Source organism: Eretmochelys imbricata, chromosome 1 (assembly GCF_965152235.1).
Source record: "Eretmochelys imbricata isolate rEreImb1 chromosome 1, rEreImb1.hap1, whole genome shotgun sequence".
NCBI classification, from domain to species: Eukaryota; Metazoa; Chordata; order Testudines; family Cheloniidae; genus Eretmochelys; species Eretmochelys imbricata.
This window is the reverse complement of record NC_135572.1, coordinates 318526887-318550529: the sequence shown is the minus strand read 5'-3', so window position 1 is coordinate 318550529 and position 23643 is coordinate 318526887. Positions and strand designations below refer to the sequence as shown.

Sequence of the window (23643 nt, the reverse complement as noted above, 5' to 3'; positions counted from 1 at the left end):
TACCCCCCTTTTATCCACAAGAAAGTCCTCCATACACCAGAGGAATTCCATCATAATCACAGCACCATCTCCTCCCACAATTTCTGTGTGTCCAGCGTCCATGTGGGGTGGGGAGTGGAAGGAGAGTAGGTGCATCGAGAGGATGTATGTCACTCCCCGCCCACCTCCAGCCCTAGAGATGTTACCCAGAATGAAAGTACAGTCCCAGAGGGCTGCTACTGCTGTCAGGCTGAGTCCCTTTTAGAATGACTTCACTGGGGTGGCACTATCAGGAAGCTAGGGGAGGAGGAAAGGCAGGGGGCAGATGAACAGGACCACTGCACCCCTGGTCCCACCTTCTTGGGATTGGCACCAGCCCTTTTTCCAAAGGGGGACAAACCCCTCCTCTCAACTGTACGAGGAAGATGCTTAGTTAGGGATTGAGTTTCCTGACTTTTAACATAGGAGGGAGCGACCTGACCCAATGGATGGAGTATCGTTTGTGCTTGGACTACCATGCAATGCCAGTCCCTTGACCCAACAGAGCTCTGACAGGCAGTCAGCACAAATCCAGTGAAGTGCTGCCAAGATTATCAAAAGGAGATTCCCACAATTCCCTTCCTTTAACCAAAGACAATAGCCTGCATACCAGAACTGCATGTGTCTGCACAGAGAATGGAGGAAGAATTGAAGAAGTTTATTAACGTGTTTTCCACTTAAACAAAAACACTCTCCACTTCATCTGCATGTAACAATAACCAAGGAATGAGATGACACAGCTTGGCCAACACGCTTATTATAAGTGCACTTCACTGTAAACGTTTATACTTTGCTCCTGAAAAGTATACTGAGGGTATTGCTAGCATCACATAGCGCTCAGCTTGTGGAACTGGAAGGGAGATGAGTTATGTTCTTCTGGGGCCATATTTGGAAGCTACCTACCATTTGGTGCAATCTGGTCCATTCCAGTGGCCAACAAAACTTTTCCAAATGTGTTTGTATGAGCCCCAGGGATCAACTGTCTCGGCTAGGGATGATTAAGCAGTATTGAGAGAAAGGGTGAACTCCCCTGAGAGACAGGGAAATCACTTCACTCTCGTCAGTTCACTGGTGGAATTTCAGTTTCACTGGTGGACCCTCACCAACTCACTCCAGCATATCACGGCAAAAGCCTCATTTGGAACGTGGAATCATCCGGAGCAGAAATTCTCCGACACTGGTCTGAGAGCCTCTGGTGTCCACAGAAATATGGCTGGTCACCCAGACTTGGCTCTCTTTCTCATTAATGCATTTATGCATCTCATCAATGCATTTCTCATTGCATTGAAAGACATACCTGTATGCTGAAAACTCTCTTAATATTACTGTACAATATAAGAAATTACTGTAGTTATCACTGGCATGCTATGTGATTGCAAATGAGAGGTGAAAAAGTTTGAAAACCTATGAACCAGGGAAACATCATTTCCGCATTGCACTAAAATAAGCCTTATTTGCTGCTGTTTATTGGATAGCTGCCCCCTGGCATCACTGGAAAGACTTATACCTTACTATATTGTTTTGGGAGTTAGTTAATTTATTTGGCCACTTACACATGAACCCATTACTTGTCCTACAAGCTTGCTATGAAGACCACTAAGAGCTGGTTAGGACACGCTCTACTAGAGCATATAACAAAGCTATTCAGTTTACTATTTTGCCTAGGTGACTGAAGTACCAGCATTTTACAAAATGACTTGTTCAGAAACAAATTATTTCTGAGTCACTGTTCTCTGCTGCAATTGTGCAGGGTTGTTTCATGTGCCTGGTAACTTGACTTTCCTTTGATTTTTTTCCCCCATACCATTTAACGACAATTTTATGTTTTAAGTTTACAGAATTTCTTTATACAATACATACAAACAAAATGTGTCTAAGTCACTTTTGTGCTCCCTGCATGCTGGGCTGTTCAGGGCCCTGCCCAGCCCCCGGTATAAGTTAGAGCAGCTTGGAGGCTACTCAAACTCAGTAAGCTTCTCGTTGTGAGTCTCTTGTGAGCTCAAGGAAGCAGCAAGTAGCCACAGAGCTCTGCATTGCAGCCTGCCCCTGAAACATGCTAATATGGCTCTCACACCAGGGGCTGGGGCTGCGGGTTTGTATAGCACTAACACCAGCTCGGTGCTGGTTGGGGTGGGTACTCTCAGGAAGCTGTTTGAAACCCCTTTTAAGTCTTTTATTCTGCACCCTTATGTCTTATTATCTAGTCTCTGTGATCTTGTATGTTTGTGTATAGCCTCAGAAACAGGATGATGCCAATTTCTACAGTCAGATGCACCCTATCTCCCTAGCCCTGCTATTGTGTGTGACAATAAAAGCTCATCTACAATTAAGCCCACTTTGAAAAGTTATCCTTGAGGAAGAAAAATGGACAGGATATTTTGAATGGGGACAGCAAGGCCAGTGTCTGCACTGTGCTGGCTGGGGCTCAGAAACAGGTTCACACAGTAGGGGGGAAGGGAAGGAATTCAGTAGATGTTGTATAATGAGACATTCTTAATCATCAAATCCCTCATTCACACCGCCTGCTCTCTGGGATTCATTCAGCTGGCTCCAAACATGAGCCTGTTCCCTCTGAAGAGCCTTGACTCCAGCTTGCGAAGGAGGATGCGTGCTGCACATAATAAGCATGCTACTTAGTTTCTCTGAGTAAAGAAATGAGAACCAACCACAAGTAGGGGGAAGGTGGAAAGTAAGCGCTGCCTCTCCTTACCCATTACTTACATAGGTCGGCAGCTGCTGCTGCCACCAGGTGTCAAGCAAGCAAAGAATCCAGTGGGGCAACCACACCCAAGCCTCCTGCAGTGAAGTGGTTGAAATGTCCCCAAACTATGAATGGAACAGCAGGGATGGATACACACCCCTGGAACTCCCCATGCAGAAGCAGTAGCATAGAACGTTCTCAGGGAGCTATCCCCTCGTGACAAGCAGCACAGTCCTGGTAGTGATGGAGACCTTTGGCGTGGATGCAGATCGCTTTGTGGCATGCACAACATGATTCTGGGATGTGCTGAGGTTCTGCCTCCAGCAGCAGCAGTAACCCCGTCCCTTAAAAAGACAAAAACTGAGCATGGATGGTAATCACTGTTCAAGATTTATTAGTTTTGTCACTAGTGCTGGTTTTCAAAATACCAAAGGCAATTAGACTACTAAACTACAGTTACTTGTCCAAGTTTGGAATCAAGGTTGTTTATAAGAAAACAAAAATACCCCAGCCCAAGACACTTGCATTTTTGTTTTTCCTGTTCGAAGTTGTATAGTGGCCACATTATTTTCTTTTAGCTGCTAGACAAAATGGTTTCCAGACTGTGACTTTGCATGCAAATACCAGCATGCTGCAAACATTTACAAACAAGCTATATGCCCCTGAAAATAGGGGGTTTGACAGAAGAGCCAATCTTGATTGCAGTGGCACTGGTAGACAGTAAAATAAGATTCCATCAGCTTTGTTTAGCATGGTACTGGGAATGACTCACTAAAGCTACATCCAAAAAGCATCTTCAAACTGAAGCTGCATCAAAATTATTACCATTTATATCATTTGTACATATAATGTTTAAGTAGTGCTCAAACATATAACAACTTTATGTTGACTGCTGTAGCCATCTCTCCACATGCCATCTTTAGACCAGTAAACCCAACAGCTTTTCTCCATGCTGCACCTGCAAACATCTAAAGGAAAGATTTAGCCCTTGGTCAGCTGTCTTGGTTACCTCTGAAGGTCTACTCACTATTTGCGCCTTAAAGTTCCATTAATAGAATCATATTGATCTGTGTACATATACAACAGGTTCCATAAGAATGCATTTCAGGGCAGGGGGATATCACTAATGTATGGGATTGAAGAATAATAAGGTACACACAGTAATATAAAACAAATTAACTGCTTCTTTAGCCTGTTGGCAAAGGAGCAAATCGTAATCCCAGTACAGAGCCCAAGGACCTAGGCTGTGTGCTGGAGAGTTCTGCAGGGGCCAGGGAGGGAAAGAATATTCCACTGATAGGCCACACAACAGCACTAGAACCACTTGGAGTGCTGCTGCAGCCTCAGGGAGAAAATGGCCAATCGATCGCAGGGTGTGAAGGGTAGGATGGCTAGTCAGTCTGTGCAGTCATAGATCCATGCGCTCTGGCCTACTCCTCTATATGTCGGTGCTGATGGGCAGCTGTTGTAGGGATCTAATACATCTATCTCCCTGCATGAAGCCAGGCATCCTGTTTCACCCACGTGGTGGGACATCACATCACTTTCACTGCAGTCACACACTCAATGTCAGCTACTAGAGTGTGGAGTGGGATTTGCCACAATGTGGAGAAAGGGATTTTTTTTTTACATAAAACAGACAAATGAATATGAGTCATTTATGCCTATGAGGAGACTATGGTACCCGATTATAAATGTGCAAATTCTTAAACAGCTCTTTTCCACATCTGGCCATTTAAACAACATTTTGATTGATACGTTCTTTTTTTTAAAAAAAGGAAGATTTCAATATTCAAGAACTAACTAACTCAGTATTGGCAATTGAAAATAGATATTAATAGCAACATAACCATAAATACTGTGCGCATATGTTTATCATCTCTGCAATACGCCTTACAATAAGACACACCAGTTTCTATTGTGCAGTTTATTCAGCTTCATATTTAAAAAAATTACTGAACAGTTGACAATTCACATGCATAAACTCAAAACATTCCAGCTCAGAAAAAGTATTCATTTTTTTCAGTTTTATATTAAGGCTTTTAGGACAGACAGACAGACATACAGACATTCTGGATGTCTGTATGTTTGTTTTTTAAAGGCCGTAATTGACTGAAATTTTACATTTGTTAACAAATCTAGTGAAAGTGAGTCCTAGTAGTATTTAGTTTCATTCCTTATCTTTTCAATAGTGTATAGCAGGTGGGGACCAGTGAGATTTGGAAAGAAAAGTTATCTTCAGCAAAAGTTTTCTTCAACAATGCCTTGATTTGGAGTGCTGAATAAGCCACTGTAATGTTATGTCTGCAAGGACAGATAAAAAACAAATAATCTATGAAGGGACATGAGAATGCTAGAAGGCCGTTACAATAAAAAAAAACAGAAGCCTCACATTTGACTTTATATCCATTTCAAAAGAGTGAGAAGAAAATTGTCATCAAGCTTTTGGGGTGTTGTTGGGGTATGTTTCAAGGCCAAGACCTTCACAGGTAGCTTACAGTCTTGGGCACTTTACACGTGACCCATCCCCCGCTGTGATATGCTCAAGATGAGAGTTCCCAGTTTTCCCTATTTGTTTATCAGGCTCCATGGGAGGAGGGGAGCAGGGGCAGGGAGTACTGGGTTAGGGCATGGTAATGATTTCTATTGCTCTGCCGAAGACAAGGGATTACTTCTCCTTGCCCTGCTCTTCTCCAGCTTTGTGTAGGATAGAAGAGTCAAGCAGATCCTTAGCGGATGTAAATCGATATAATTCCATTGGGTCCATGGGGCTCCACTGATTTATACCAGCTGAGGGTCTGGCACTATTTTGCTAAAGAATGGAAAAACATCCAATATTTAAATAAGTGGTCTGGGAAATAGTGAACTCCTTAGCGCTTAGTTGGGATGTATTTGAACTCAAAGACGTTCCAGTACAGAGGACTTAAAGCTTAAAAGTCTGCAGCAGCCCCTAGGAGTAACATCTACTTGACGGCTGCCTACAAGACCAGTTATCCATCAGAAGTTTATTAAATTAGATAACATACTGGTATCTTTCTATCCAAGAAATAACAGTCTGCAAGTACCACAAGTTGTATAATATATTTAGTTTATGTTTAAGATGCATCTTCAAGGCTTCAGTTAAACTAATTTAATGATCTTCTGCAGAACTAAATGTCTGTCTGACTAGTCTATTTGCTTCCTAAAATTTCTAGACTGTTTTGAAGGGTTCCTTTAATAGCAGGCTTGGGTCAAAACGTCTCCAGCTATAAAGCTGCCTAAGGGAGTTGGATGCTCACTCCCCATTAAAATCTCAATCATAATGTAAGTAGTGCACAGAAAGTATTGTCAAAATAACATGCTTACCTATGTTATCCTTTTCTTTACAGGAAATAGAATAGCAGCAGATTTCTCGGTCTTGAATAGCTGAAAGGTTTCTATAGAAAGGAAATTCCATTAAGTAGTTTTATTATTCCACAAAACCAAACCCAAGCATTTTCCACACAATCCACTAAGTTAAGTTTGCAAATTTGTATTCAAAGGGCCAAACTCTAACCTCTGACATGCAACTTTAAAACTCCACTATTGCTTACAATAAGTGCATTTTTTAAAGTGTTAAATGTTTTAAGGGCTTCAAAGCCTTTCTGATTAAGCCAGGTTTAATAGAGAAAGATGGAAAAGAGTAGGCATCCATATGTCTGAGACAATATTTCTTAGTAGTAACTAGGAAACAGTGCCTTGTCTTAAAAGGTAAACTTTCACCCTTTTGTATCAGAAACCAACGTTTTTATGAGTTTACAACATTTTGCAACAATAGTATTCAAAGGAGCTCAACAGCATTCTTTCGGAGGTTCACAACACCATGCGAAGTTTACTAGGTTAAGAACTAAGGATCTAAGATTCCTGTATAAATGTGGATGCTGCCTGTGGGGAAAAAAATATCTGTATTTTAAATAATATTTTTAGTCTTTTTTAGGTACTTATATGTCCCCCACTATTTAGTGTCTGAGTGTCTCACAGTCTATAATGTATTTATCCTCACAACACCCCTGTGAGGTAGGGAACTGCCATTATCCCCATTTTACAGATGTGAAACTAAGGCACAGAGAGGTTAAGTGACTTGTCCAAGGTCACAAAGGAAGTCTTTGGTAGAGCAGTGAATTGAACTCTGGTCCCCCGAGTCCCATCTTAGTGCCCTAACCACTGGACCATCCTTCCTCTCTGAATTCTTTTTCAAAAGGGATTGCATCCCACAAATGAAAAAGTGGTTTGATGCACAAACTTATTTAAGCAAAATTACTGCTGTATTGGCAGGGCCCTACCAAATTCAAGGTCCATTCTGGTCAATTTCATGGTCATTGGATTTTAAAATTAGTCATTTTCATGGTTTCAGATGTTTACATCTGAAATTTCACAGTGTTGTAACCATGGGGATTCCGACCCAAAAAGGGCTTGCAGGACTGCCACCCTCACTTCTCTGCCACCCGTTGGGCTCAGAAGGCAGCAGCCATGGAGCTTCCTGCAGCTAGGGTAGGTTTCTGGAGATGGGTCTGATCTCCCCCATGTTGCTGTGAGCATCCCAGACAGGGGCTCCCAGCTGCTAGTCCTGGTGGGGCTGGGGAGGGAAGGGACTTCCTCTTTCCTTGCATGGCTGCTCTCGGAGGGGAGGGGGGAAGATCAGACCCAGCGGCGAGCTGGAGTCACGTGAATCGGTTGTTAAATTTTGAAGCCGGTTTAGAACCGGTTGTTAAAGGGGTGGGCAAACTCCGGCCCGCGGGCCACATCCGCACCACAGGACTGTCCTGTACAGCCCACCTGAGCTCTCGGCTGGGGAGGCTCCCCTGAGAATCCCTTTTTAGTTTTTACTCACCCAGAGGTGCTCCAGGTCTTCGGCGGCACTTTGGTGGCGGGTCTTTCACTTGCTCCTGGCCTTCTGCAATGGGTCCTTCAGTGCCACCGAAGACCCGGAGCGACTGAAGGGCCTGCTGCCGAAGTGCTGCCGAAGACCCAGAGCGACTGAAGGAACCGGTTCTTCAGCTTTTGGCAGCTCATCACTGATCAGACCCACCTTGCTGCGGATTTTCCTGCAGCTGTGGGAGGTACCCAGAGGTGGATCTGATCTCCCACTGGAAGCAGTCCCTGCAGAGGAAGAGAAAGTCCTGTCCCTCCCCAGCCCCGTTGGGACTAGCAGCTGGAGTCCGGTGCATGCTAGGTGTCCTGAGCCCTGCTCCCTCCCCCTTCCTTCCAATAGCTAGATTTCACTGGGGAGATCTGATTTCATGGTCCATGACCCATTTTTCATGGCCAGGAATTTGTTTAGGTCCCTATGTATTAGACTTCTTTGTACAAAAGTAGATTTCCCTTATCCACTGTAATAATTTAAGCAAGTTTCAGTAATCAAAAACTATGTGCTTTGGTTGTATGCCAAAAATATTGAGTTGCTTAAGTTTACAGACAATAGTTTCAAATGACTCTCTTCTAACAACAGTCAAGCATAAAACTGCCATTACAATGCATCCTGGATAGCGTAAGAAGGAACAAAACTCTTTACATTAGTTGCATCTTCAGTGATGAGGAAAAAAAACATATCTGAAACAACTTTATACAACTGAAACTATCAGAAGGAAAGATTCAATAGTGGTTTCCTCAGTCATCAACCATTGCTATTTTAGATGCCAGTGCAGCTAAAAGTGGAGCATCTGAGAATGTAAAATAGAATCTGTCACTGTAGCACGCTTCCAATGATTTTGCCTTTACACAACAGTGTTTCAGAATGCCCCAACTATTTAGATAGGCCAGCTACTTACAATTTCTCAATTAGCTGTTTTTCATCCAGTGCACCAGGAAGGTCTCTTTTATTTCCAAGGACTAGCACCTGTGAAATAATTCACATTCAAATTAATGTAAATTTCATGTAATTTCTTTTTATTTTATTAACTATTTAGTATCATAATTTCATTCTATTACCTTTAACACCTAAATATTTAAGACAAGATGGCCTACATTCTCAAAAGTGACTAGTGATATTTGTGTTCCACATGGAACACACCTTAAAAGGGCCCGATTTTCACAAAGGGTTGAGCATTCACAGGCTGAAAATTACAACCCTTTAAGGTGCTTCAAGTTAGGCACACAAAAAGCAGCCAGTGCCATATTCCCTCCCCCACCCCGTATCCCTTCCATGCAGAAGCAGTCATAGGAGCCTCCATTTAGAACTAGGTAAGAGATGTAAGAAAAAATAAAATAAAATAGATGCTTGTGCTCACAGAACTGCATAAAGAATACAAAGTGCACCATGTATAACTTAACACTGGATAAACTTCCTGTATATTTTAATGGAAGACAAAATAAGAGAGGGAGGGGTTTTAAAATCATGGTCACATTACTGTTTTAATGTATGTCACAACTGCAAGTAAAAGTCCAGATTAAAATGAAATAACACATTAAAATTCATTCATTGTCATCCTTGGGTTAATAACACTATCTTACTATTATGCCAAGGAATAACTGCAGTAAATAAAGAATAGTTCAATACTAGTTACTTGCAACACACTAATAAGTAAAAACGACATACTATTGCAACCTGAAAATTTTGGTGGACCCACAGACTGTGATATAACAGCACACAAAAGGAAAGGAACTTCATTATGCACTGCTAAAAATCTCAGATCCCTTTCAATCTCCTCATGCTCAGTAGGTAAGGAGCACAACAGTATGGGGAAATCTGACGAAAAACTGAAATAGGAGCTCCCTACTTTTTTGTCCCTGTCCTTGTAAATCCTGGCTGCAGTTCTATTTTCTCTTCCCTAGTTGACTGGTCCAATAATATGCAGTGAGGTTACAGAGGGGGGTCTCAAATCTTTCTGTTGCAATAGTGGGTGGGATCAGAAATTTTGCCTGGATTCATTCTGCAAATCTCATCTTACTGCAATTATCTGGATGTCAGTTTACTGTCTACTCCTTCTCATCCAGCTCTTTTTAGCTAGCATTTTCCTAGGTCAATGACTGGACAGAACTGGAAGTAGCTGCCCATAGAAAATACGCAGGGGACAAGCAATAGCCCTACGTTCCTAATACTCTTTGTCCTGGGTCAGAGAACAATCTATTTTCCTTCCCAAAACATCATCTCTGTGGATGGGCCCCATGTCCTCTTTTGCTGATATCAGTATTCAGACAGAAGAATGATGTAAGGCTGAGGATAACCTATTATAAAATTGCAAATTATTTTTAACAAAACATTCAGTCCCACCTCCTCAGTTACTTAATGGTGCTTCAAGCTCACATTATTCTTTGCCAAAAGTCAAGATCCTGCTTGAGGACAGATTAATTTTTGCATTCTTTTTTATATTTACATGTTTTTACTTTGCAGCCAACATCTTCCTTGACCTGTAGAAGCAGAAGACTACTTCATGCTTGAGTTCTGCTAACCAGCCTCTACAAAGACAAGTCTCATACATCTTAAGATATTGCTACTAATATCTCTGGGTCACCAGTTCAAATCTGGCCCACACTGGTACTGACTGAAAAGTATTACCAACTGATAATGCCCTATGTGCAATTAATTTGATAGGTTCAATCCACCTCCAAATTTTTATTGACCCTCACACCAGAAGATGTACAAACACACACTGTAGCAGTGATACCATGTGATAATAACCAGAGCTCTGTGGAAAACTGTCACAAATTCTCACAAAAACAGAACTGGATTTTATGTTTTGTGGGAAATTCTGCGATTTTGAGGTTTTTTCCATTCTGAAAAGGAATAAAGCCACAACATTTCTAAATGTATTGGAAAATAAAAGTCTGACAAAAAATAGTTCAGGTCGATCAAAGCATTTCATTCAGATTTTGACCTTTTTTTTAAAAAAAAATAATTTAATATAAAAAAAAAGTAATTTTGAAACAAAATCAAAATAGTTCATTCTGAAAATGTCAAAACACTACATTTCAACATTATTAAAAAGCTTCACTTCTGTTTTTTCTAAACAAAATTCTATTGAAATGGATGTGTTTTATGCAACTTTTCAGTTTTGACAAAAATGGCATTCTTCATCAAAAAACCACTTCAGTGAAAAAAATGTCCAACCAGTTCTAGTGTTGTGTAGCCAACCTGCATCACATTTGGGCTGGGATTTTCAAAGGTTTCAGGGAATGGAGTTCACTGGGAGTCGGGTGCCCTTAGGTTTCTTTGAAAATCCCAGACTCAAGCTATAAAGTCTAAATTCACATGTGAACAATTAAGTAAGTAAATAAATCCATTTATTCATGTCTGAATATCAATGACACCATAGCAGACCAATTACATAAATACAAAAACTCAAAAACACTTACTGGAATTCCATGCAACTGTGGCTTGTCTATTAAGCTGTGTAGTTCATTTTTCGAAGCTTCTACTTTTTCTAAATCTGCTGCATCCACCATGTAACTAAAATGGGAAAATTGTCACTTGTACTTTTATCCATTACACATAGAAAACTTTATTAAAAATATCTGAAATGTGTCCAATGTACCCACTCCTCCCCCACTGAGCAGATGATTTTTGAAATATCAATTTTTCCTATTTCATTGGGAATAAAGAAAAAAAAGAAAATTAAATACAGGTTGTGGGAAGACAGAAATTTCTGGAAAATGTAATTGATTGCAATACAAAGGATGCTGGATGTGCAAAATATACCATATACGTGTGCCACGTCCTTTTACTTAATGACTTGTCAGATCCAAACATAGTTTAAAAAAAGATTTTTTTTGGAGTAACCTTCTCAGTTGGCAGGAGATGGGCAGTATTACACTCCAAGCATAAGGAACCACCACCTACTAAACTATATCGGGCAAACGGACGTGAAGCATGTGCACCCGGCAAATACGTATGTGAGAATCAAAATCTCCAGGAATAATTGAAGTGTAGGGAATAATCTTGCATAAGCGAGGGGACTGACTGGATAATTTAATAGATCTTCATCTAGGGCCTGATTTTTGGGCCTGGTCTTTTCACTAACATCAATGGGATCTGGATCAGGTTCCTAAATTCTACAAGTGTATATCCTTCTAATGTTCCAATGTTATTTCCAATAGACCATTTGAGAGAAATTTTCTCCCAACCTCCAAAATCTGGCCATCGGTTTAACTCACTGCATATGACCAAGAATGACTGGGTTAAGAAAATGATCCCACTTTTACACAAAAGATAGTGTTAGTGACCAAGTAGATTTTTCTTGTTGAATTTTAGTACGACTATGGATATGATTTTGTCACAGTAAAATTAGGCAACGTTCACGGAACAATTATGGTAAAAATGTACAAAATCAGAGTATGGGCATGGCAACAAAAATTGCCTAACAATTTAACAAAGTATTACAGTGTAATGTTAACGCAATAATTTTCATTTCCTTGTCAAAGTAAACTATTTTGAAATTATATATGCATTGTGTGCAATCAATTTTCAAACAAAAATAATGAAAAGCTATATTACTAAAAAGAATCAGTTATTTTTGTTAAGTCCCTTGTACAAACTGTTGCAATTTTGGTATAAGAAGTTATTTTTTATGTGGTGTCTATTGACACCAAGCACATTTTTAATAGGATAAGGAGCATTTGGCATCAACATCGTTGACTGGTAATGCTAAGTATCGCAGGGCAACTGCTGACAGAGCTGGGAATCTGGCCATCATACTTCTTTAGAACTGGAAAACATGCTCTTTCCTCAATTCCTGAACTGCTCCACAGCAAGCCCAATCTTCTAAGTGCAGCAATTTTGTCTTCAAACAATGGTATATTTTCAAATTCTGTGCTTTCACAAACCTCAAGGTGTTTTGCTTGATTTGGCTCAAATACACGGCATGCCCGAAGAAAGCGGCAGCAGATGGGTGACAGTGGGAGGTTGAGTCAGTGTCCATGTATGACACCTTTTTTGTTGTTGTTGTTTGAGCTTTCCAAGAGTGCTGGTTTTGCTGCTGGGTGTTGGCAAGATTCAGAGCAGCTCTCTACCCACAATGCAGGGTCACACACTTAATTTTTGACTTCATGAGCAAGAACTGTGAGCTCTTCATAAGCTGTAAGCATGTTCATGATTTGGGGTGCAAACTCTTTTAGAGCCTGGAGTTCTTCAATAAATGCTGCGGATTGGCAAAGATAACGATCTCTTGAAAACTTGAACTACTGCTATAACCATTCTCCTCTGTAAAAAATATGAAACATAATCCTCAGTGTGTCCAATGTGATAAAGGGCTGCATTGAACCAGCTGTTCCATATGGTTATTATGGCGGTTGGTAAGATGGAAGGACTTTGTGCCATTTCCATTAGAAACATGCAGAACTGGGCTTTTCTGGCAGGGCAGGCAGTGAAAGCATGTTTCACAGCCACAACTAATTCATTTACTTTCAATAGTATCTTCCTCCTCAGATTGCCCAGAAGGTTAAGCAAATGTGCCATGCATGTAAGAGATACAGCATTTAAAAACAAAGGTTTCAAACCTCAATACCAAGCTTTTCCCATGTAGGTGGCATTATCGGTCACAAACTCAGTGATGGAATCAAACGGTATTGTGGATTTTTCAACAATTTCCCGTATTGCTTTGCTGACTGTTTTTAAATCAACTACTTCCAAAACTTCACAGTGTAACAAAAAAACACCCAGCTTGCGTTCACCTGCATTATCACTGCTTGCGGGAATGGGACGGCAAGAATGTTACGCACGCATCTTTCTTCAGCATTGGTAGTTTCATCTGCCACAATGCTAATTCATTCACAGGACTGCAACTTTTCTTTTAAATTCTTCAAAATGTCAGTCAAACATTTTGGGGAGGTAAAACTTTCTAAGTTGATCTGCACTTGGTATAACACCTACCTTGCTCTCTAAAAACCTTCTCACAGTTTTGGATTGTCGAGGGTATTCAGGGGAATATTTGCAGCAGAGAAGACTTCTGTTAACTTGAACACTACATTTCTCCTGTAAAGCTGCTCTTCGGTCTTGATATTAAACAGCTTTCTGCTTTTTTTAAAAATTTCTATCTTCATCCATTTGTAATGCCTCTCATTTGCGCTTATGAGTTGCACTTCCAATATACTTATCACAGGTTTCAGAGTAACAGCCGTGTTAGTCTGTATTCGTAAAAAGAAAAGGAGTACTTGTGGCACCTTAGAGATGAACCAATTTATTTGAGCATAAGCTTTCGTGAGCTACAGCTCACTTCATCGGATGCATACTGTGGAAAGTACAGAAGATCTTTTTATACACACAAACCATGAAAAAATGGGTGTTTACCACTACAAAAGGTTTTCTCTCCCCCCACCCCACTCTCCTGCTGGTAATAGCTTATCTAAAGTGATCACTCTCCTTACAATGTGTATGATAACCAAGGTGAGCCATTTCCAGCACAAATCCAGGGTTTAACAAGAACGTCGGGGGGAGGGGGGGGAAGGGGGGGGAGGGTAGGAAAAAACAAGGGGAAATAGGTTACCTTGCGTAAGGACTTAGTCACTCCCAGTCTCTATTCAAGCCTAAGTTAATTGTATCCAATTTGCAAATGAATTCCAATTCAACAGTCTCTCGCTGGAGTCTGGTTTTGAAGTTTTTCTGTTGTAATATCACAACTTTCATGACTGTAATCGTGTGACCAGAGAGATTGAAGTGTTCTCGGACTGGTTTATGAATGTTATAATTCTTGACATCTGATTTCTGTCCATTTATTCTTTTACGTAGAGACTGTCCAGTTTGACCAATGTACATGGCAGAGGGGCATTGCTGGCACATGATGGCATATATCACATTGGTGGATGTGCAGGTGAACGAGCCTCTGATAGTGTGGTTGATGTGATTAGGCCCTGTGATGGTGTCCCCTGAATAGATATGTGGGCACAGTTGGCAACGGGCTTTGTTGCAAGGATAGGTTCCTGGGTTAGTGGTTCTGTTGTGTGGTATGTGGTTGCTGGTGAGTATTCGCTTCAGGTTGGGGGGCTGTCTGTAGGCAAGGACTGGCCTGTCTCCCAAGATTTGTGAGAGTGTTGGGTCATCCTTCAGGATAGGTTGTAGGTCCTTAATAATGCGTTGGAGGGGTTTTAGTTGGAGGCTGAAGGTGACGGCTAGGGGCATTCTGTTATTTTCTTTGTTAGGCTTGTCCTGTAGTAGGTGACTTCTGGGAACTCTTCTGGCTCTATCATCTGTTTCTTCACTTCCGCAGGTGGGTATTGTAGTTGTAAGAATGCTTGATAGAGATCTTGTAGGTGTTTGTCTCTGTCTGAGGGGTTGGAGCAAATGCGGTTGTATCGCAGAGCTTGGCTGTAGACAATGGATCGTGTGGTGTGGTCAGGGTGAAAGCTGGAGGCATGTAGATAGGAATAACGGTCAGTAGGTTTCCGGTATAGGGTGGTGTTTATGTGACCATCGTTTATTAGCACTGTAGTGTCCAGGAAGTGGATCTCTTGTGTGGACTGGACCAGGCTGAGGTTGATGGTGGGATGGAAATTGTTGAAATCGTGGTGGAATTCCTCAAGTGCTTCTTTTCCATGGGTCCAGATGATGAAGAAGTCATCAATATAGCGCAAGTAGAGTAGAGGCGTTAGGGGACGAGAGCTGAGGAAGCGTTGTTCTAAGTCAGCCATACAAATGTTGGCATACTGTGGGGCCATGCGGGTACCCACAGCAGTGCCGCTGATTTGAAGGTATACATTGTCCCCAATTTACAACACACACTTTGCTTCTCTACAAAAGAAAAAGGACACTAAACTTTCTAAACTACTACATGCCACAAGGGGCCACAGCAATGGTTCCCTCAACCCACCCAGCAATATTGTTAACCTATCCAACTATACTCTTAGCTCAGCTGAAGCAGCTGTCCTATATCGGGGCCTCTCCTTCTGCCCCCCCATCCCCACGAACATGATACAGTTCTGTGGTGACCTAGAATCCTATTTTCGACATCTCCGACTCAAGGAACATTTCCAACACAACTCTGAACAACATACTAATCCACAGAGACCTCCCTACCAACACTACAAAAAGAAGGATTCTAGGTGGACTCCTCCTGAAGGTTGAGACAGCAGACTGGACTTCTACATAGAGTGCTTCCGCCGACTTGCACGAGCTGAAATTGTGGAAAATCAGCATCACTTGCCCCACAACCTCAGTCGTGCAGAACACAATGCCATCCACAGCCTCAGAAACAACTCTGACATCATAATCAAAAAGGCTGACAAAGGAGGTGCTGTTGACATCATGAATAGGTAGGAATATGAACAAGAGGCTGCTCGGCAGCTCTCCAACACCACTTTCTACAGGCCATTACCCTCTGGTCCCACTGAAAGTTACCAAAAGAAACTACAACATTTGCTCAAGAAACTCCCTGAAAAAGCACAAGATCAAATCCGCACAGACACACCCCTGGAACTCCAACCTGGGATATTCTATCTACTACCCAAGATCCATAAACCTGGAAATCCTAGGTGCCCCATCATCTCAGGCATTGGCACCCTGACAGCAGGATTGTCTGGCTATGTAGACTCCCTCCTCAGGCCCTACGCTACCAGCACTCCGAGCTACCTTCGAGACACCACTGACTTCCTGAGGAAACTACAATCCATCGGTGATCTTTCTGATAACACCATCCTGGCCACTATGGATGTAGAAGCCCTCTACACCAACATTCCACACAAAGATGGACTACGAGCCGTCAAGAACACTATCCCTGATAATGTCACGGCTAACCTGGTGGCTGAACTTTGTGACTTTGTCCTTACCCATAACTATTTTACATTTGGGGACAATGTATACCTTCAAATCAGCGGCACTGCTATGGGTACCCGCATGGCCCCACAGTATGCCAACATTTGTATGGCTGACTTAGAACAACGCTTCCTCAGCTCACGTCCCCTAACGCCCCTACCCTACTTGCGCTATATTGATGACATCTTCATCATCTGGACCCATGGAAAAGAAGCACTTGAGGAATTCCACCACGATTTCAACAATTTCCATCCCACCATCAACCTCAGCCTGGTCCAGTCCACACAAGAGATCCACTTCCTGGACACTACAGTGCTAATAAACGATGGTCACATAAACACCACCCTATACCGGAAACCACTAATCACATCAGCCACACTATCAGAGGCTCGTTCACCTGCACATTCACCAATGTGATATATGCCATCATGTGCCAGCAATGCCCCTCTGCCATGTACATTGGTCAAACTGGACAGTCTCTACGTAAAAGAATAAATGGACACAAATCAGATGTCAAGAATTATAACATTCATAAACCAATCCGAGAACACTTCAATCTCTCTGGTCACACGATTACAGACATGAAAGTTGCGACATTACAACAGAAAAACTTCAAAACCAGACTCCAGCGAGAGACTGTTGAATTGGAATTCATTTGCAAATTGGATACAATTAACTTAGGCTTGAATAGAGACTGGGAGTGGCTAAGTCCTTATGCAAGGTAACCTATTTCCCCTTGTGTTTACCTACCCCGCCCCCCCCAAGACGTTCTTGTTAAACCCTGGATTTGTGCTGGAGATGGCCCACCTTGATTATCATACACATTGTAAGGAGAGTGATCACTTTTGATAAGCTATTATCAGCAGGAGAGCGGGGTGGGGGGAGAGAAAACCTTTTATAGTGGTAAACATCCATTTTTTCATGGTTTGTGTGTATAAAAAGATCTTCTGTACTTTCCACAGTATGCATCCGATGAAGTGAGCTGTAGCTCACGAAAGCTTATGCTCAAATAAATTGGTTCATCTCTAAGGTGCCACAAGTACTCCTTTTCTTTATACTTATCACAGCCAGCCTTTCTCATAAAATCAACAGGTACATTGCATGACATACAAAATAACTTTCCTCCACTTTCACGGAATGTACTGCTCTGGTTACTGCTTAGCGCTTAATTTTGCTACTTTGCTAATTTTTTTTTTTGTTGTTTGCTGTTGTTCTCCTAGTCTAATTTCAAATTAATCGCTATAAGCTCTTCCTTTACAAGATGCATGACTCTTACTTGTGAAATTTAATGAAGGCCACATGATGTAACGTTCTTAGTTACTGTTGCTGGAAGACTGCATTCACCACCACTCACTTTGTTTACAGTCAAACAAATGTTAGTAAATTTATTTTGGTTTTTTTTCCATATACTTCTAGTTCTTACAAGTAAAAAAATTGAACAGTTTTACAGGGATGGAATGGTGCATTTTAAGGCATTCTCGCAGCGTCAAACTGAAACAAATGGCAAAATTCACCGATTCAATGACAGTAGTGACCTCTGTAACATAATCGTATCCACAAGTATGGTTAATTCATCTATTTTTGGGGCCAGAGACTAAATGTTGAAAAAAGCTACTCCATGTTTTAAAGCTTTTTTTGTTTTAAGGTTTAAAGCACTGTCTACCAAGTTAAATTCAACATATAACCATGATGGAAAGCAGGCAGTCACACAAAAGAGGTAAATGACTGAGAAATATCTGTAGGTGGAGGGGACTGAAAGTGGAAATTGGCAATATTACAAAAAATATTTAAATCATTGATTTGTAAAGAGATACATGAAGAAGCTTACACAACTGCATTGACTCCTCTGCAATAGCGCTCCCACATGCTTCGAAACCTTGGCTGTCCCCCAATGTCCCATACCTGGAGGGGAAAAAAGGCTTCCGATGTTATTCTGAATATACCGTTAGCATGAACAGAGATTTAGAAATTAGAACAGAAGTCTTAAGTTAAATTTTAATGTCTATAAAGATGAAGTTGTTCAATCACATTAACAACGTTATGTGTGAGGGTAAGGAGACTGGAAGAAAGGATGCATTAGCCCTCCAATGACATGAAGGACAGAAAGTAAAAAGCTGGGTGGGGAAAAGAATGAGCCAGTGTAATGATGGACTAATCTGGCTACCTCTATTATCTCAATAGCTTTCACATTTGATCGCTGACGAGGCTTTTAAAGATATGAGGTCAAGACAATCAGAAGAAGAAAGAAAATGATAGTCAATTGCAAAGTTGGAGAACCACTCAGTGATGAGACATATGACTAATCAGTTCACCACATGAAAAGAAAAGCTCAAATATACATACATTCTACTTAAAAGAGTTTAATAGGTTGAAAATAATCACTCAGGCCACAATCCTGCGAACACTTATGCACATGCTTAACCGTAAGCATGTGAGTAGCCCCACTGACTTCAACGGAAGCAAATGCTACTGGAGTTCTTTGAGATGTTTTGTCATTATGGGTGCTCAGTGTCAGGTGTGTACGCCCATGAACCTCTGATCATAGATTTTGGTAGCATTGTCTGAGTGGTCCATCCCCTGTACAGTCTCATGTCCCAATCTGAGGGTATAGCGGGGACAGCAGACCCGATGACACTTGAATCCCTTCTCCAAGATGAAATCCTGCCAGAAGCAAGGACTCTGAAGCAGACTGGAAGGAGGGTGGGTAGTGGAGCATCCATAGGGACAAAACAGCTCAAAGAACTCCAGTTACTGTACAAGTAAGTAACCTCTCCTTCTCCTTTGAGTAGTTGTCCCTATGGGTACTCCACTTCAGGTGATTCTCAAGCAGTGTCCAAACTATGGGGACAGGTGCTGAGGAGTTCAATTTAGTACAGATTGAAGAACAGCCATTTGAAAGACTGCATCTGCCCTGGAAGCATACACAATAGTGTAGTGCTGCAAAAAGATGTGAATGGATGCCAAGGTGGCAGCTTTATCATAATCTGCGATGGGAGTGTTCTTAAACAGGGCGACAGAGGTGGGCTGCACCCTGGTGAATGGGCAGCCATCCTAGAAGGGGCATCACATGCCAGAGATTTTTTAGCATGACATTATGCAAACTGAGATCCATTTTGATAGTCTTTGGGTGGAAACAGGGGTTGCCTTCATTGTGTCCATGAAAGAGAAAAAAAGCTTAAGAGAAGCCTTAAAGGGCATATTTCTTTGTAGGTAGACCATGAGAGCTCCAAAGCGTGAAGACTAACTTCTTCCCTAGAGTTGTGAGGTTTAGAGTAGAAGACTTACAATTGAATGTCTTGGTTAATATGGAAGCCAGAGGAGATCTTTGCCAGGAAATGAGGATAGGGGCATAGGCACTTTGTCCTGGTAAAATACCACATAGGATGGATCCTCCACAAGGGCTCCTAATCCACTACTCTCTTATGAGCAAGGAGATTTTGAAAGAGAAATAGAGGAGTGAATGTCTTTATGGATTTTAGCATGGTCTCCTTAAGACACTGAGAATGAGATTAAGGTTCCAAGGCACCACAGGGTCTCTGATGTGTGGGAAGAAGTTGGTGAAGCCCTTAATGAACCTAGACATGGGATACACAAACACTGAAACCTCATCAACAGATAGGTGAAAAGCTATAATAGCTGCTAGGTGGACTTTGATGGAGCTGAGTGACAAACCTGAGGTTTTTAAACTCAGCAGGTAGTCAAATATGTGACTGAGACGTGACTTGGAAGGAGACAATGCCTGCTGGTTTGTCCAGGAGTGGAACTGCTTCCATTTTTGCATGTAAGTCTCTCTCATGGACAGTTTCCTACTATTCAACAGTACGTTCCATATTTTGAAAGATCAATCCATTTCTATGCCCAAGAACCTCCAGGAGACAGGCCTCAAGATGTAGTATGGGGAGATTGTGGTGGCTCAGTCTCCCTGATCCCGGAGTCGTTAGGTCTGCTGTCAGAAGTCCAAGAAGTGGTGGCCATAATGACAGATGAATCAGGTCTGAAAACCGTATCTACCTTGACCAAGCTGGTGCTACGAAGATGATCTCAAATTTCTTGTTTTATCTTGTTCAAGACTTGAAGAAACAACAGTGTGGGGGGACAAGCATAGAGCAAAATTTGTGGCAAAGAGATGAGGAAAACATCTCCACTAGAGCAGTGGTCCACTCCCCCTCCCCCAAATCGTGGTTGGGAGCCGGGAGCCGGGGCTGGGGCCACATCCAGGAGTGGAACCAAGGCTGGGGCCAGGAACCAAGGCCATGGATGGGTGGTACTCCCTTCCTGCCCCCCTGGGGGCTGACCTGGGTTCCACCACATACCCTTAATATTTCTATGCACCCCCTAGGGAGTGTGCCCCACAGGTTGGGGACCACTATATTAGGGAACCGTGGCTGTGTCCTCCCCTTGAGCAAAATTTGTGGCACTTTGCAAAGAGGTCTATCTCCAGGAATCCCCCAGGTGAAGAATATTTCCAATAGGTTTGGATTGTTTGGCTCCAATTTGTGATCCTAGCAAAATGTGTTTGTTATGGTTCTGCAGACCTGATCGACATCTCAGCAGTATACCTACTTGGTGATTTATGCACCAGTTCCACAATTTTATTGCCTGGTGGTTTATGTAACACATGGCCACTCTGTTATCTGCCATGATCCTGACTAACTTGCCCTCCATTATGTGTAATAAGTGGCTGCATGAACAATGAACTGATGTGTATGGCAGATTCCTGAAAAGTCCATCTGCCCTGAGCCATAGGGTCCTGGAGGTGAGTCCCTCAGCCTAACAGGATTATATCTGTGGTTATAATCCTTATTGGGGTAGGATGCAAGAGTGGGACAAACTCTGTAAGGACTCTTGCACCCACTCGGACAAGTTGTATTTGTTCAGTATGTAGACAGTCCTGAACCAGGCTGGAAGACATCAGGAATGCAGTCTGGCATTAGGTGTTACGAATGTACAGGTTGCCATACAACCCAGTAATTGCAGCCAGGTACTCGCTATGGCTTGGGGGCTCAGTGGAGCTTGGAGATCAGGTTGGACATAGTGATGAACCTGTCCATAGGTAAGCAAGCCCTGGCAATCATGGAATCCACAGTGGCCTGATGAACTCAATGTACTGAATGGGTATCAGAGTGGATTTCTCCATGCTAAGCCTCAGCACCAGTGAGTAGAAAAGGGCATAGGACTTGTTGGTTGTGGACTGAACCTCAAGGAATGACCAATCATTGAAGAGTCACTCATCTGGACTGGGGAAGACCATTATACCCAATTGTAGTTAGGCTGCCACTACCGAGAAGACCCTCATAAAGACTCTTTTGGGCAAGCTGAGAAGCAAAAATGAAGCACTCACTCATTGCCAATAAACTGCAAGAAGGGTTTGTGAGTTGGATGCACCTCTATGTGAAAATATGAATCCTGAAGGTGGAGGGCCACAAACCAGTCCCATGGATCAAACAATGGTATTATTGTTGGTAGTGTTACTGTCCTGAACCTCTGCTTTTGGATGAATGTGTTCAAAGCTCTGAGATCCAGGATTGGTCTCCATCCTCCTCTATTTTCGAGTACCAGAAGGTATCTGGAGTAGATTATTTTCCCAATGAAGGAAGGGGAACTGGTTTGATAACCCCCAGGAGCAGATGGGACTCTTTTTTCTACCTTATGTGGGGTAGAAAAAGGGTAATTTTAAATTTTTGGATGACAAGTAATTTTATTTTAAAAAATAGTAAAGGTATTTTAGTCCTGAGAAACAAAAAATGCTAGGTCATCTTTTATTGTTTCTCTTAAAGCCAACTCAGTGGGGTGACTCCCACTACTTAGTCATAGGAGTTCTTTTACATACCTTAGAGGACACAGTGATCAAGACTAAGCAAAATAATCACAAGTATTAATCATGGCTATTATTATTAAAGAAAGGAAAATAAAACATTAAACAAAATAGCAGAAATGACAGAATACAAGCAATAAACTGGTGACTTCAGTTACAATCTCTTATGTATGTCTGTGGACAGCTTTAACACCATTGACTTCCTGAGGAAACTACAATCCATCGGTGATCTTCCTGAAAACACCATCCTAGCCACTATGGATGTAGAAGCCCTCTACACCAACATTACACACAAAGATGGACTACAAGCCGTCAGGAACAGTATCCCCGATAATGTCACAGCAAACCTGGTGGCTGAACATTGTCACTTTGTCCTCACCCATAACTATTTCACATTTGGGGACAATGTATACCTTCAAATCAGCGGCACTGCTATGGGTACCCGCATGACCCCACAATATGCCAACATTTTTATGGCTGACTTAGAACAACGCTTCCTCAGCTCTCGTCCCCTAATGCTCCTACTCTACTTGCGCTACACTGATGACATCTTCATCATCTGGACCCATGGAAAAAAAACCCTTGAGGAATTCCACCATGATTTCAATTTCCATCCCACCATCAACCTCAGCCCGGACCAGTCCACACAAGAAATCCACTTCCTGAACACTATGGTGCAAATAAGCAACAGTCACTTAAACACCACCCTATACCGGAAACCTACTGACCGCTATGCCTACCTACATGCCTCCAGCTTTCATCCAGATCACACGACACGATCCATTGTCTACAGCCAAGCTCTACGATACAACCGCATTTGCTCCAACCCCTCAGACGAGGCAAACACCTACAAGATCTCTATCAGGCATTCTTACAACTACAATGACCACCTGCTGAAGTGAAGAAACAGACTGACAGAGCCAGAAGAGTACCCAGAAGTTACCTACTACAGGACAGGCCCAACAAAGAAAATAACAGAATGCCACTAGCCATCACCTTCAGCCCGCAACTAAAACCTCTCCAACGCATCATCAAGGATCTCCCCCACCCACTCCTGTGAAAAACCTCTCACCTATGTCCGAGCTATTGAAGTATTCAAATCATGGTTTAAAGATTTCAAGGAGCAGAGAATCCTCCAGCAAGTGACCCGTGCCCCATACTACAAAGGAAGGTGAAAAACCCCCAGGGCCTCTTCCAATCTGCCCTGGAGGAAAATTCCTTCCCGACCCAAATATGGCCATCAGCTAAACCCTGAACATATGGGCAAGATTCACCAGCCAGATACCCAGGAAAGAATTTTCTGTAGTAACTCAGATCCCACCCCATCTAACATCCCATTGGACCTATTTACCATGAATATTTAAAGATCAATTAATTACCAAAATCATGTTATCCCATCATACCATCTCCTCC

At 42.1% G+C, this 23643-nt stretch overlaps 1 protein-coding gene across 2 annotated transcripts in view; it reads right to left on the bottom strand.

Annotated features, from left to right (window-relative positions):
* Positions 1-4724: 4724 nt before the first annotated feature.
* The window catches only part of LOC144259558 (ADP-ribosylation factor-like protein 8B), a 50952-nt gene continuing 32033 nt past the window's right edge, over positions 4725-23643 (bottom strand). Inside the window, exons 3-7 of one of the 2 annotated variants that reach the window (XM_077807842.1) lie at positions 18244-18317; positions 11030-11123; positions 8506-8573; positions 6065-6135; positions 4877-5023 (exon numbers count right to left, since the gene is read on the bottom strand). In XM_077807842.1, the coding sequence (XP_077663968.1) occupies positions 4974-5023; positions 6065-6135; positions 8506-8573; positions 11030-11123; positions 18244-18317 (357 nt within the window). In that variant the 3' untranslated portion in view covers positions 4877-4973. Of the gene's footprint in view, positions 5024-6064; positions 6136-8505; positions 8574-11029; positions 11124-18243; positions 18318-23643 lie in introns of both variants that reach the window. The other variant, XM_077807843.1, reaches the window with a different exon arrangement.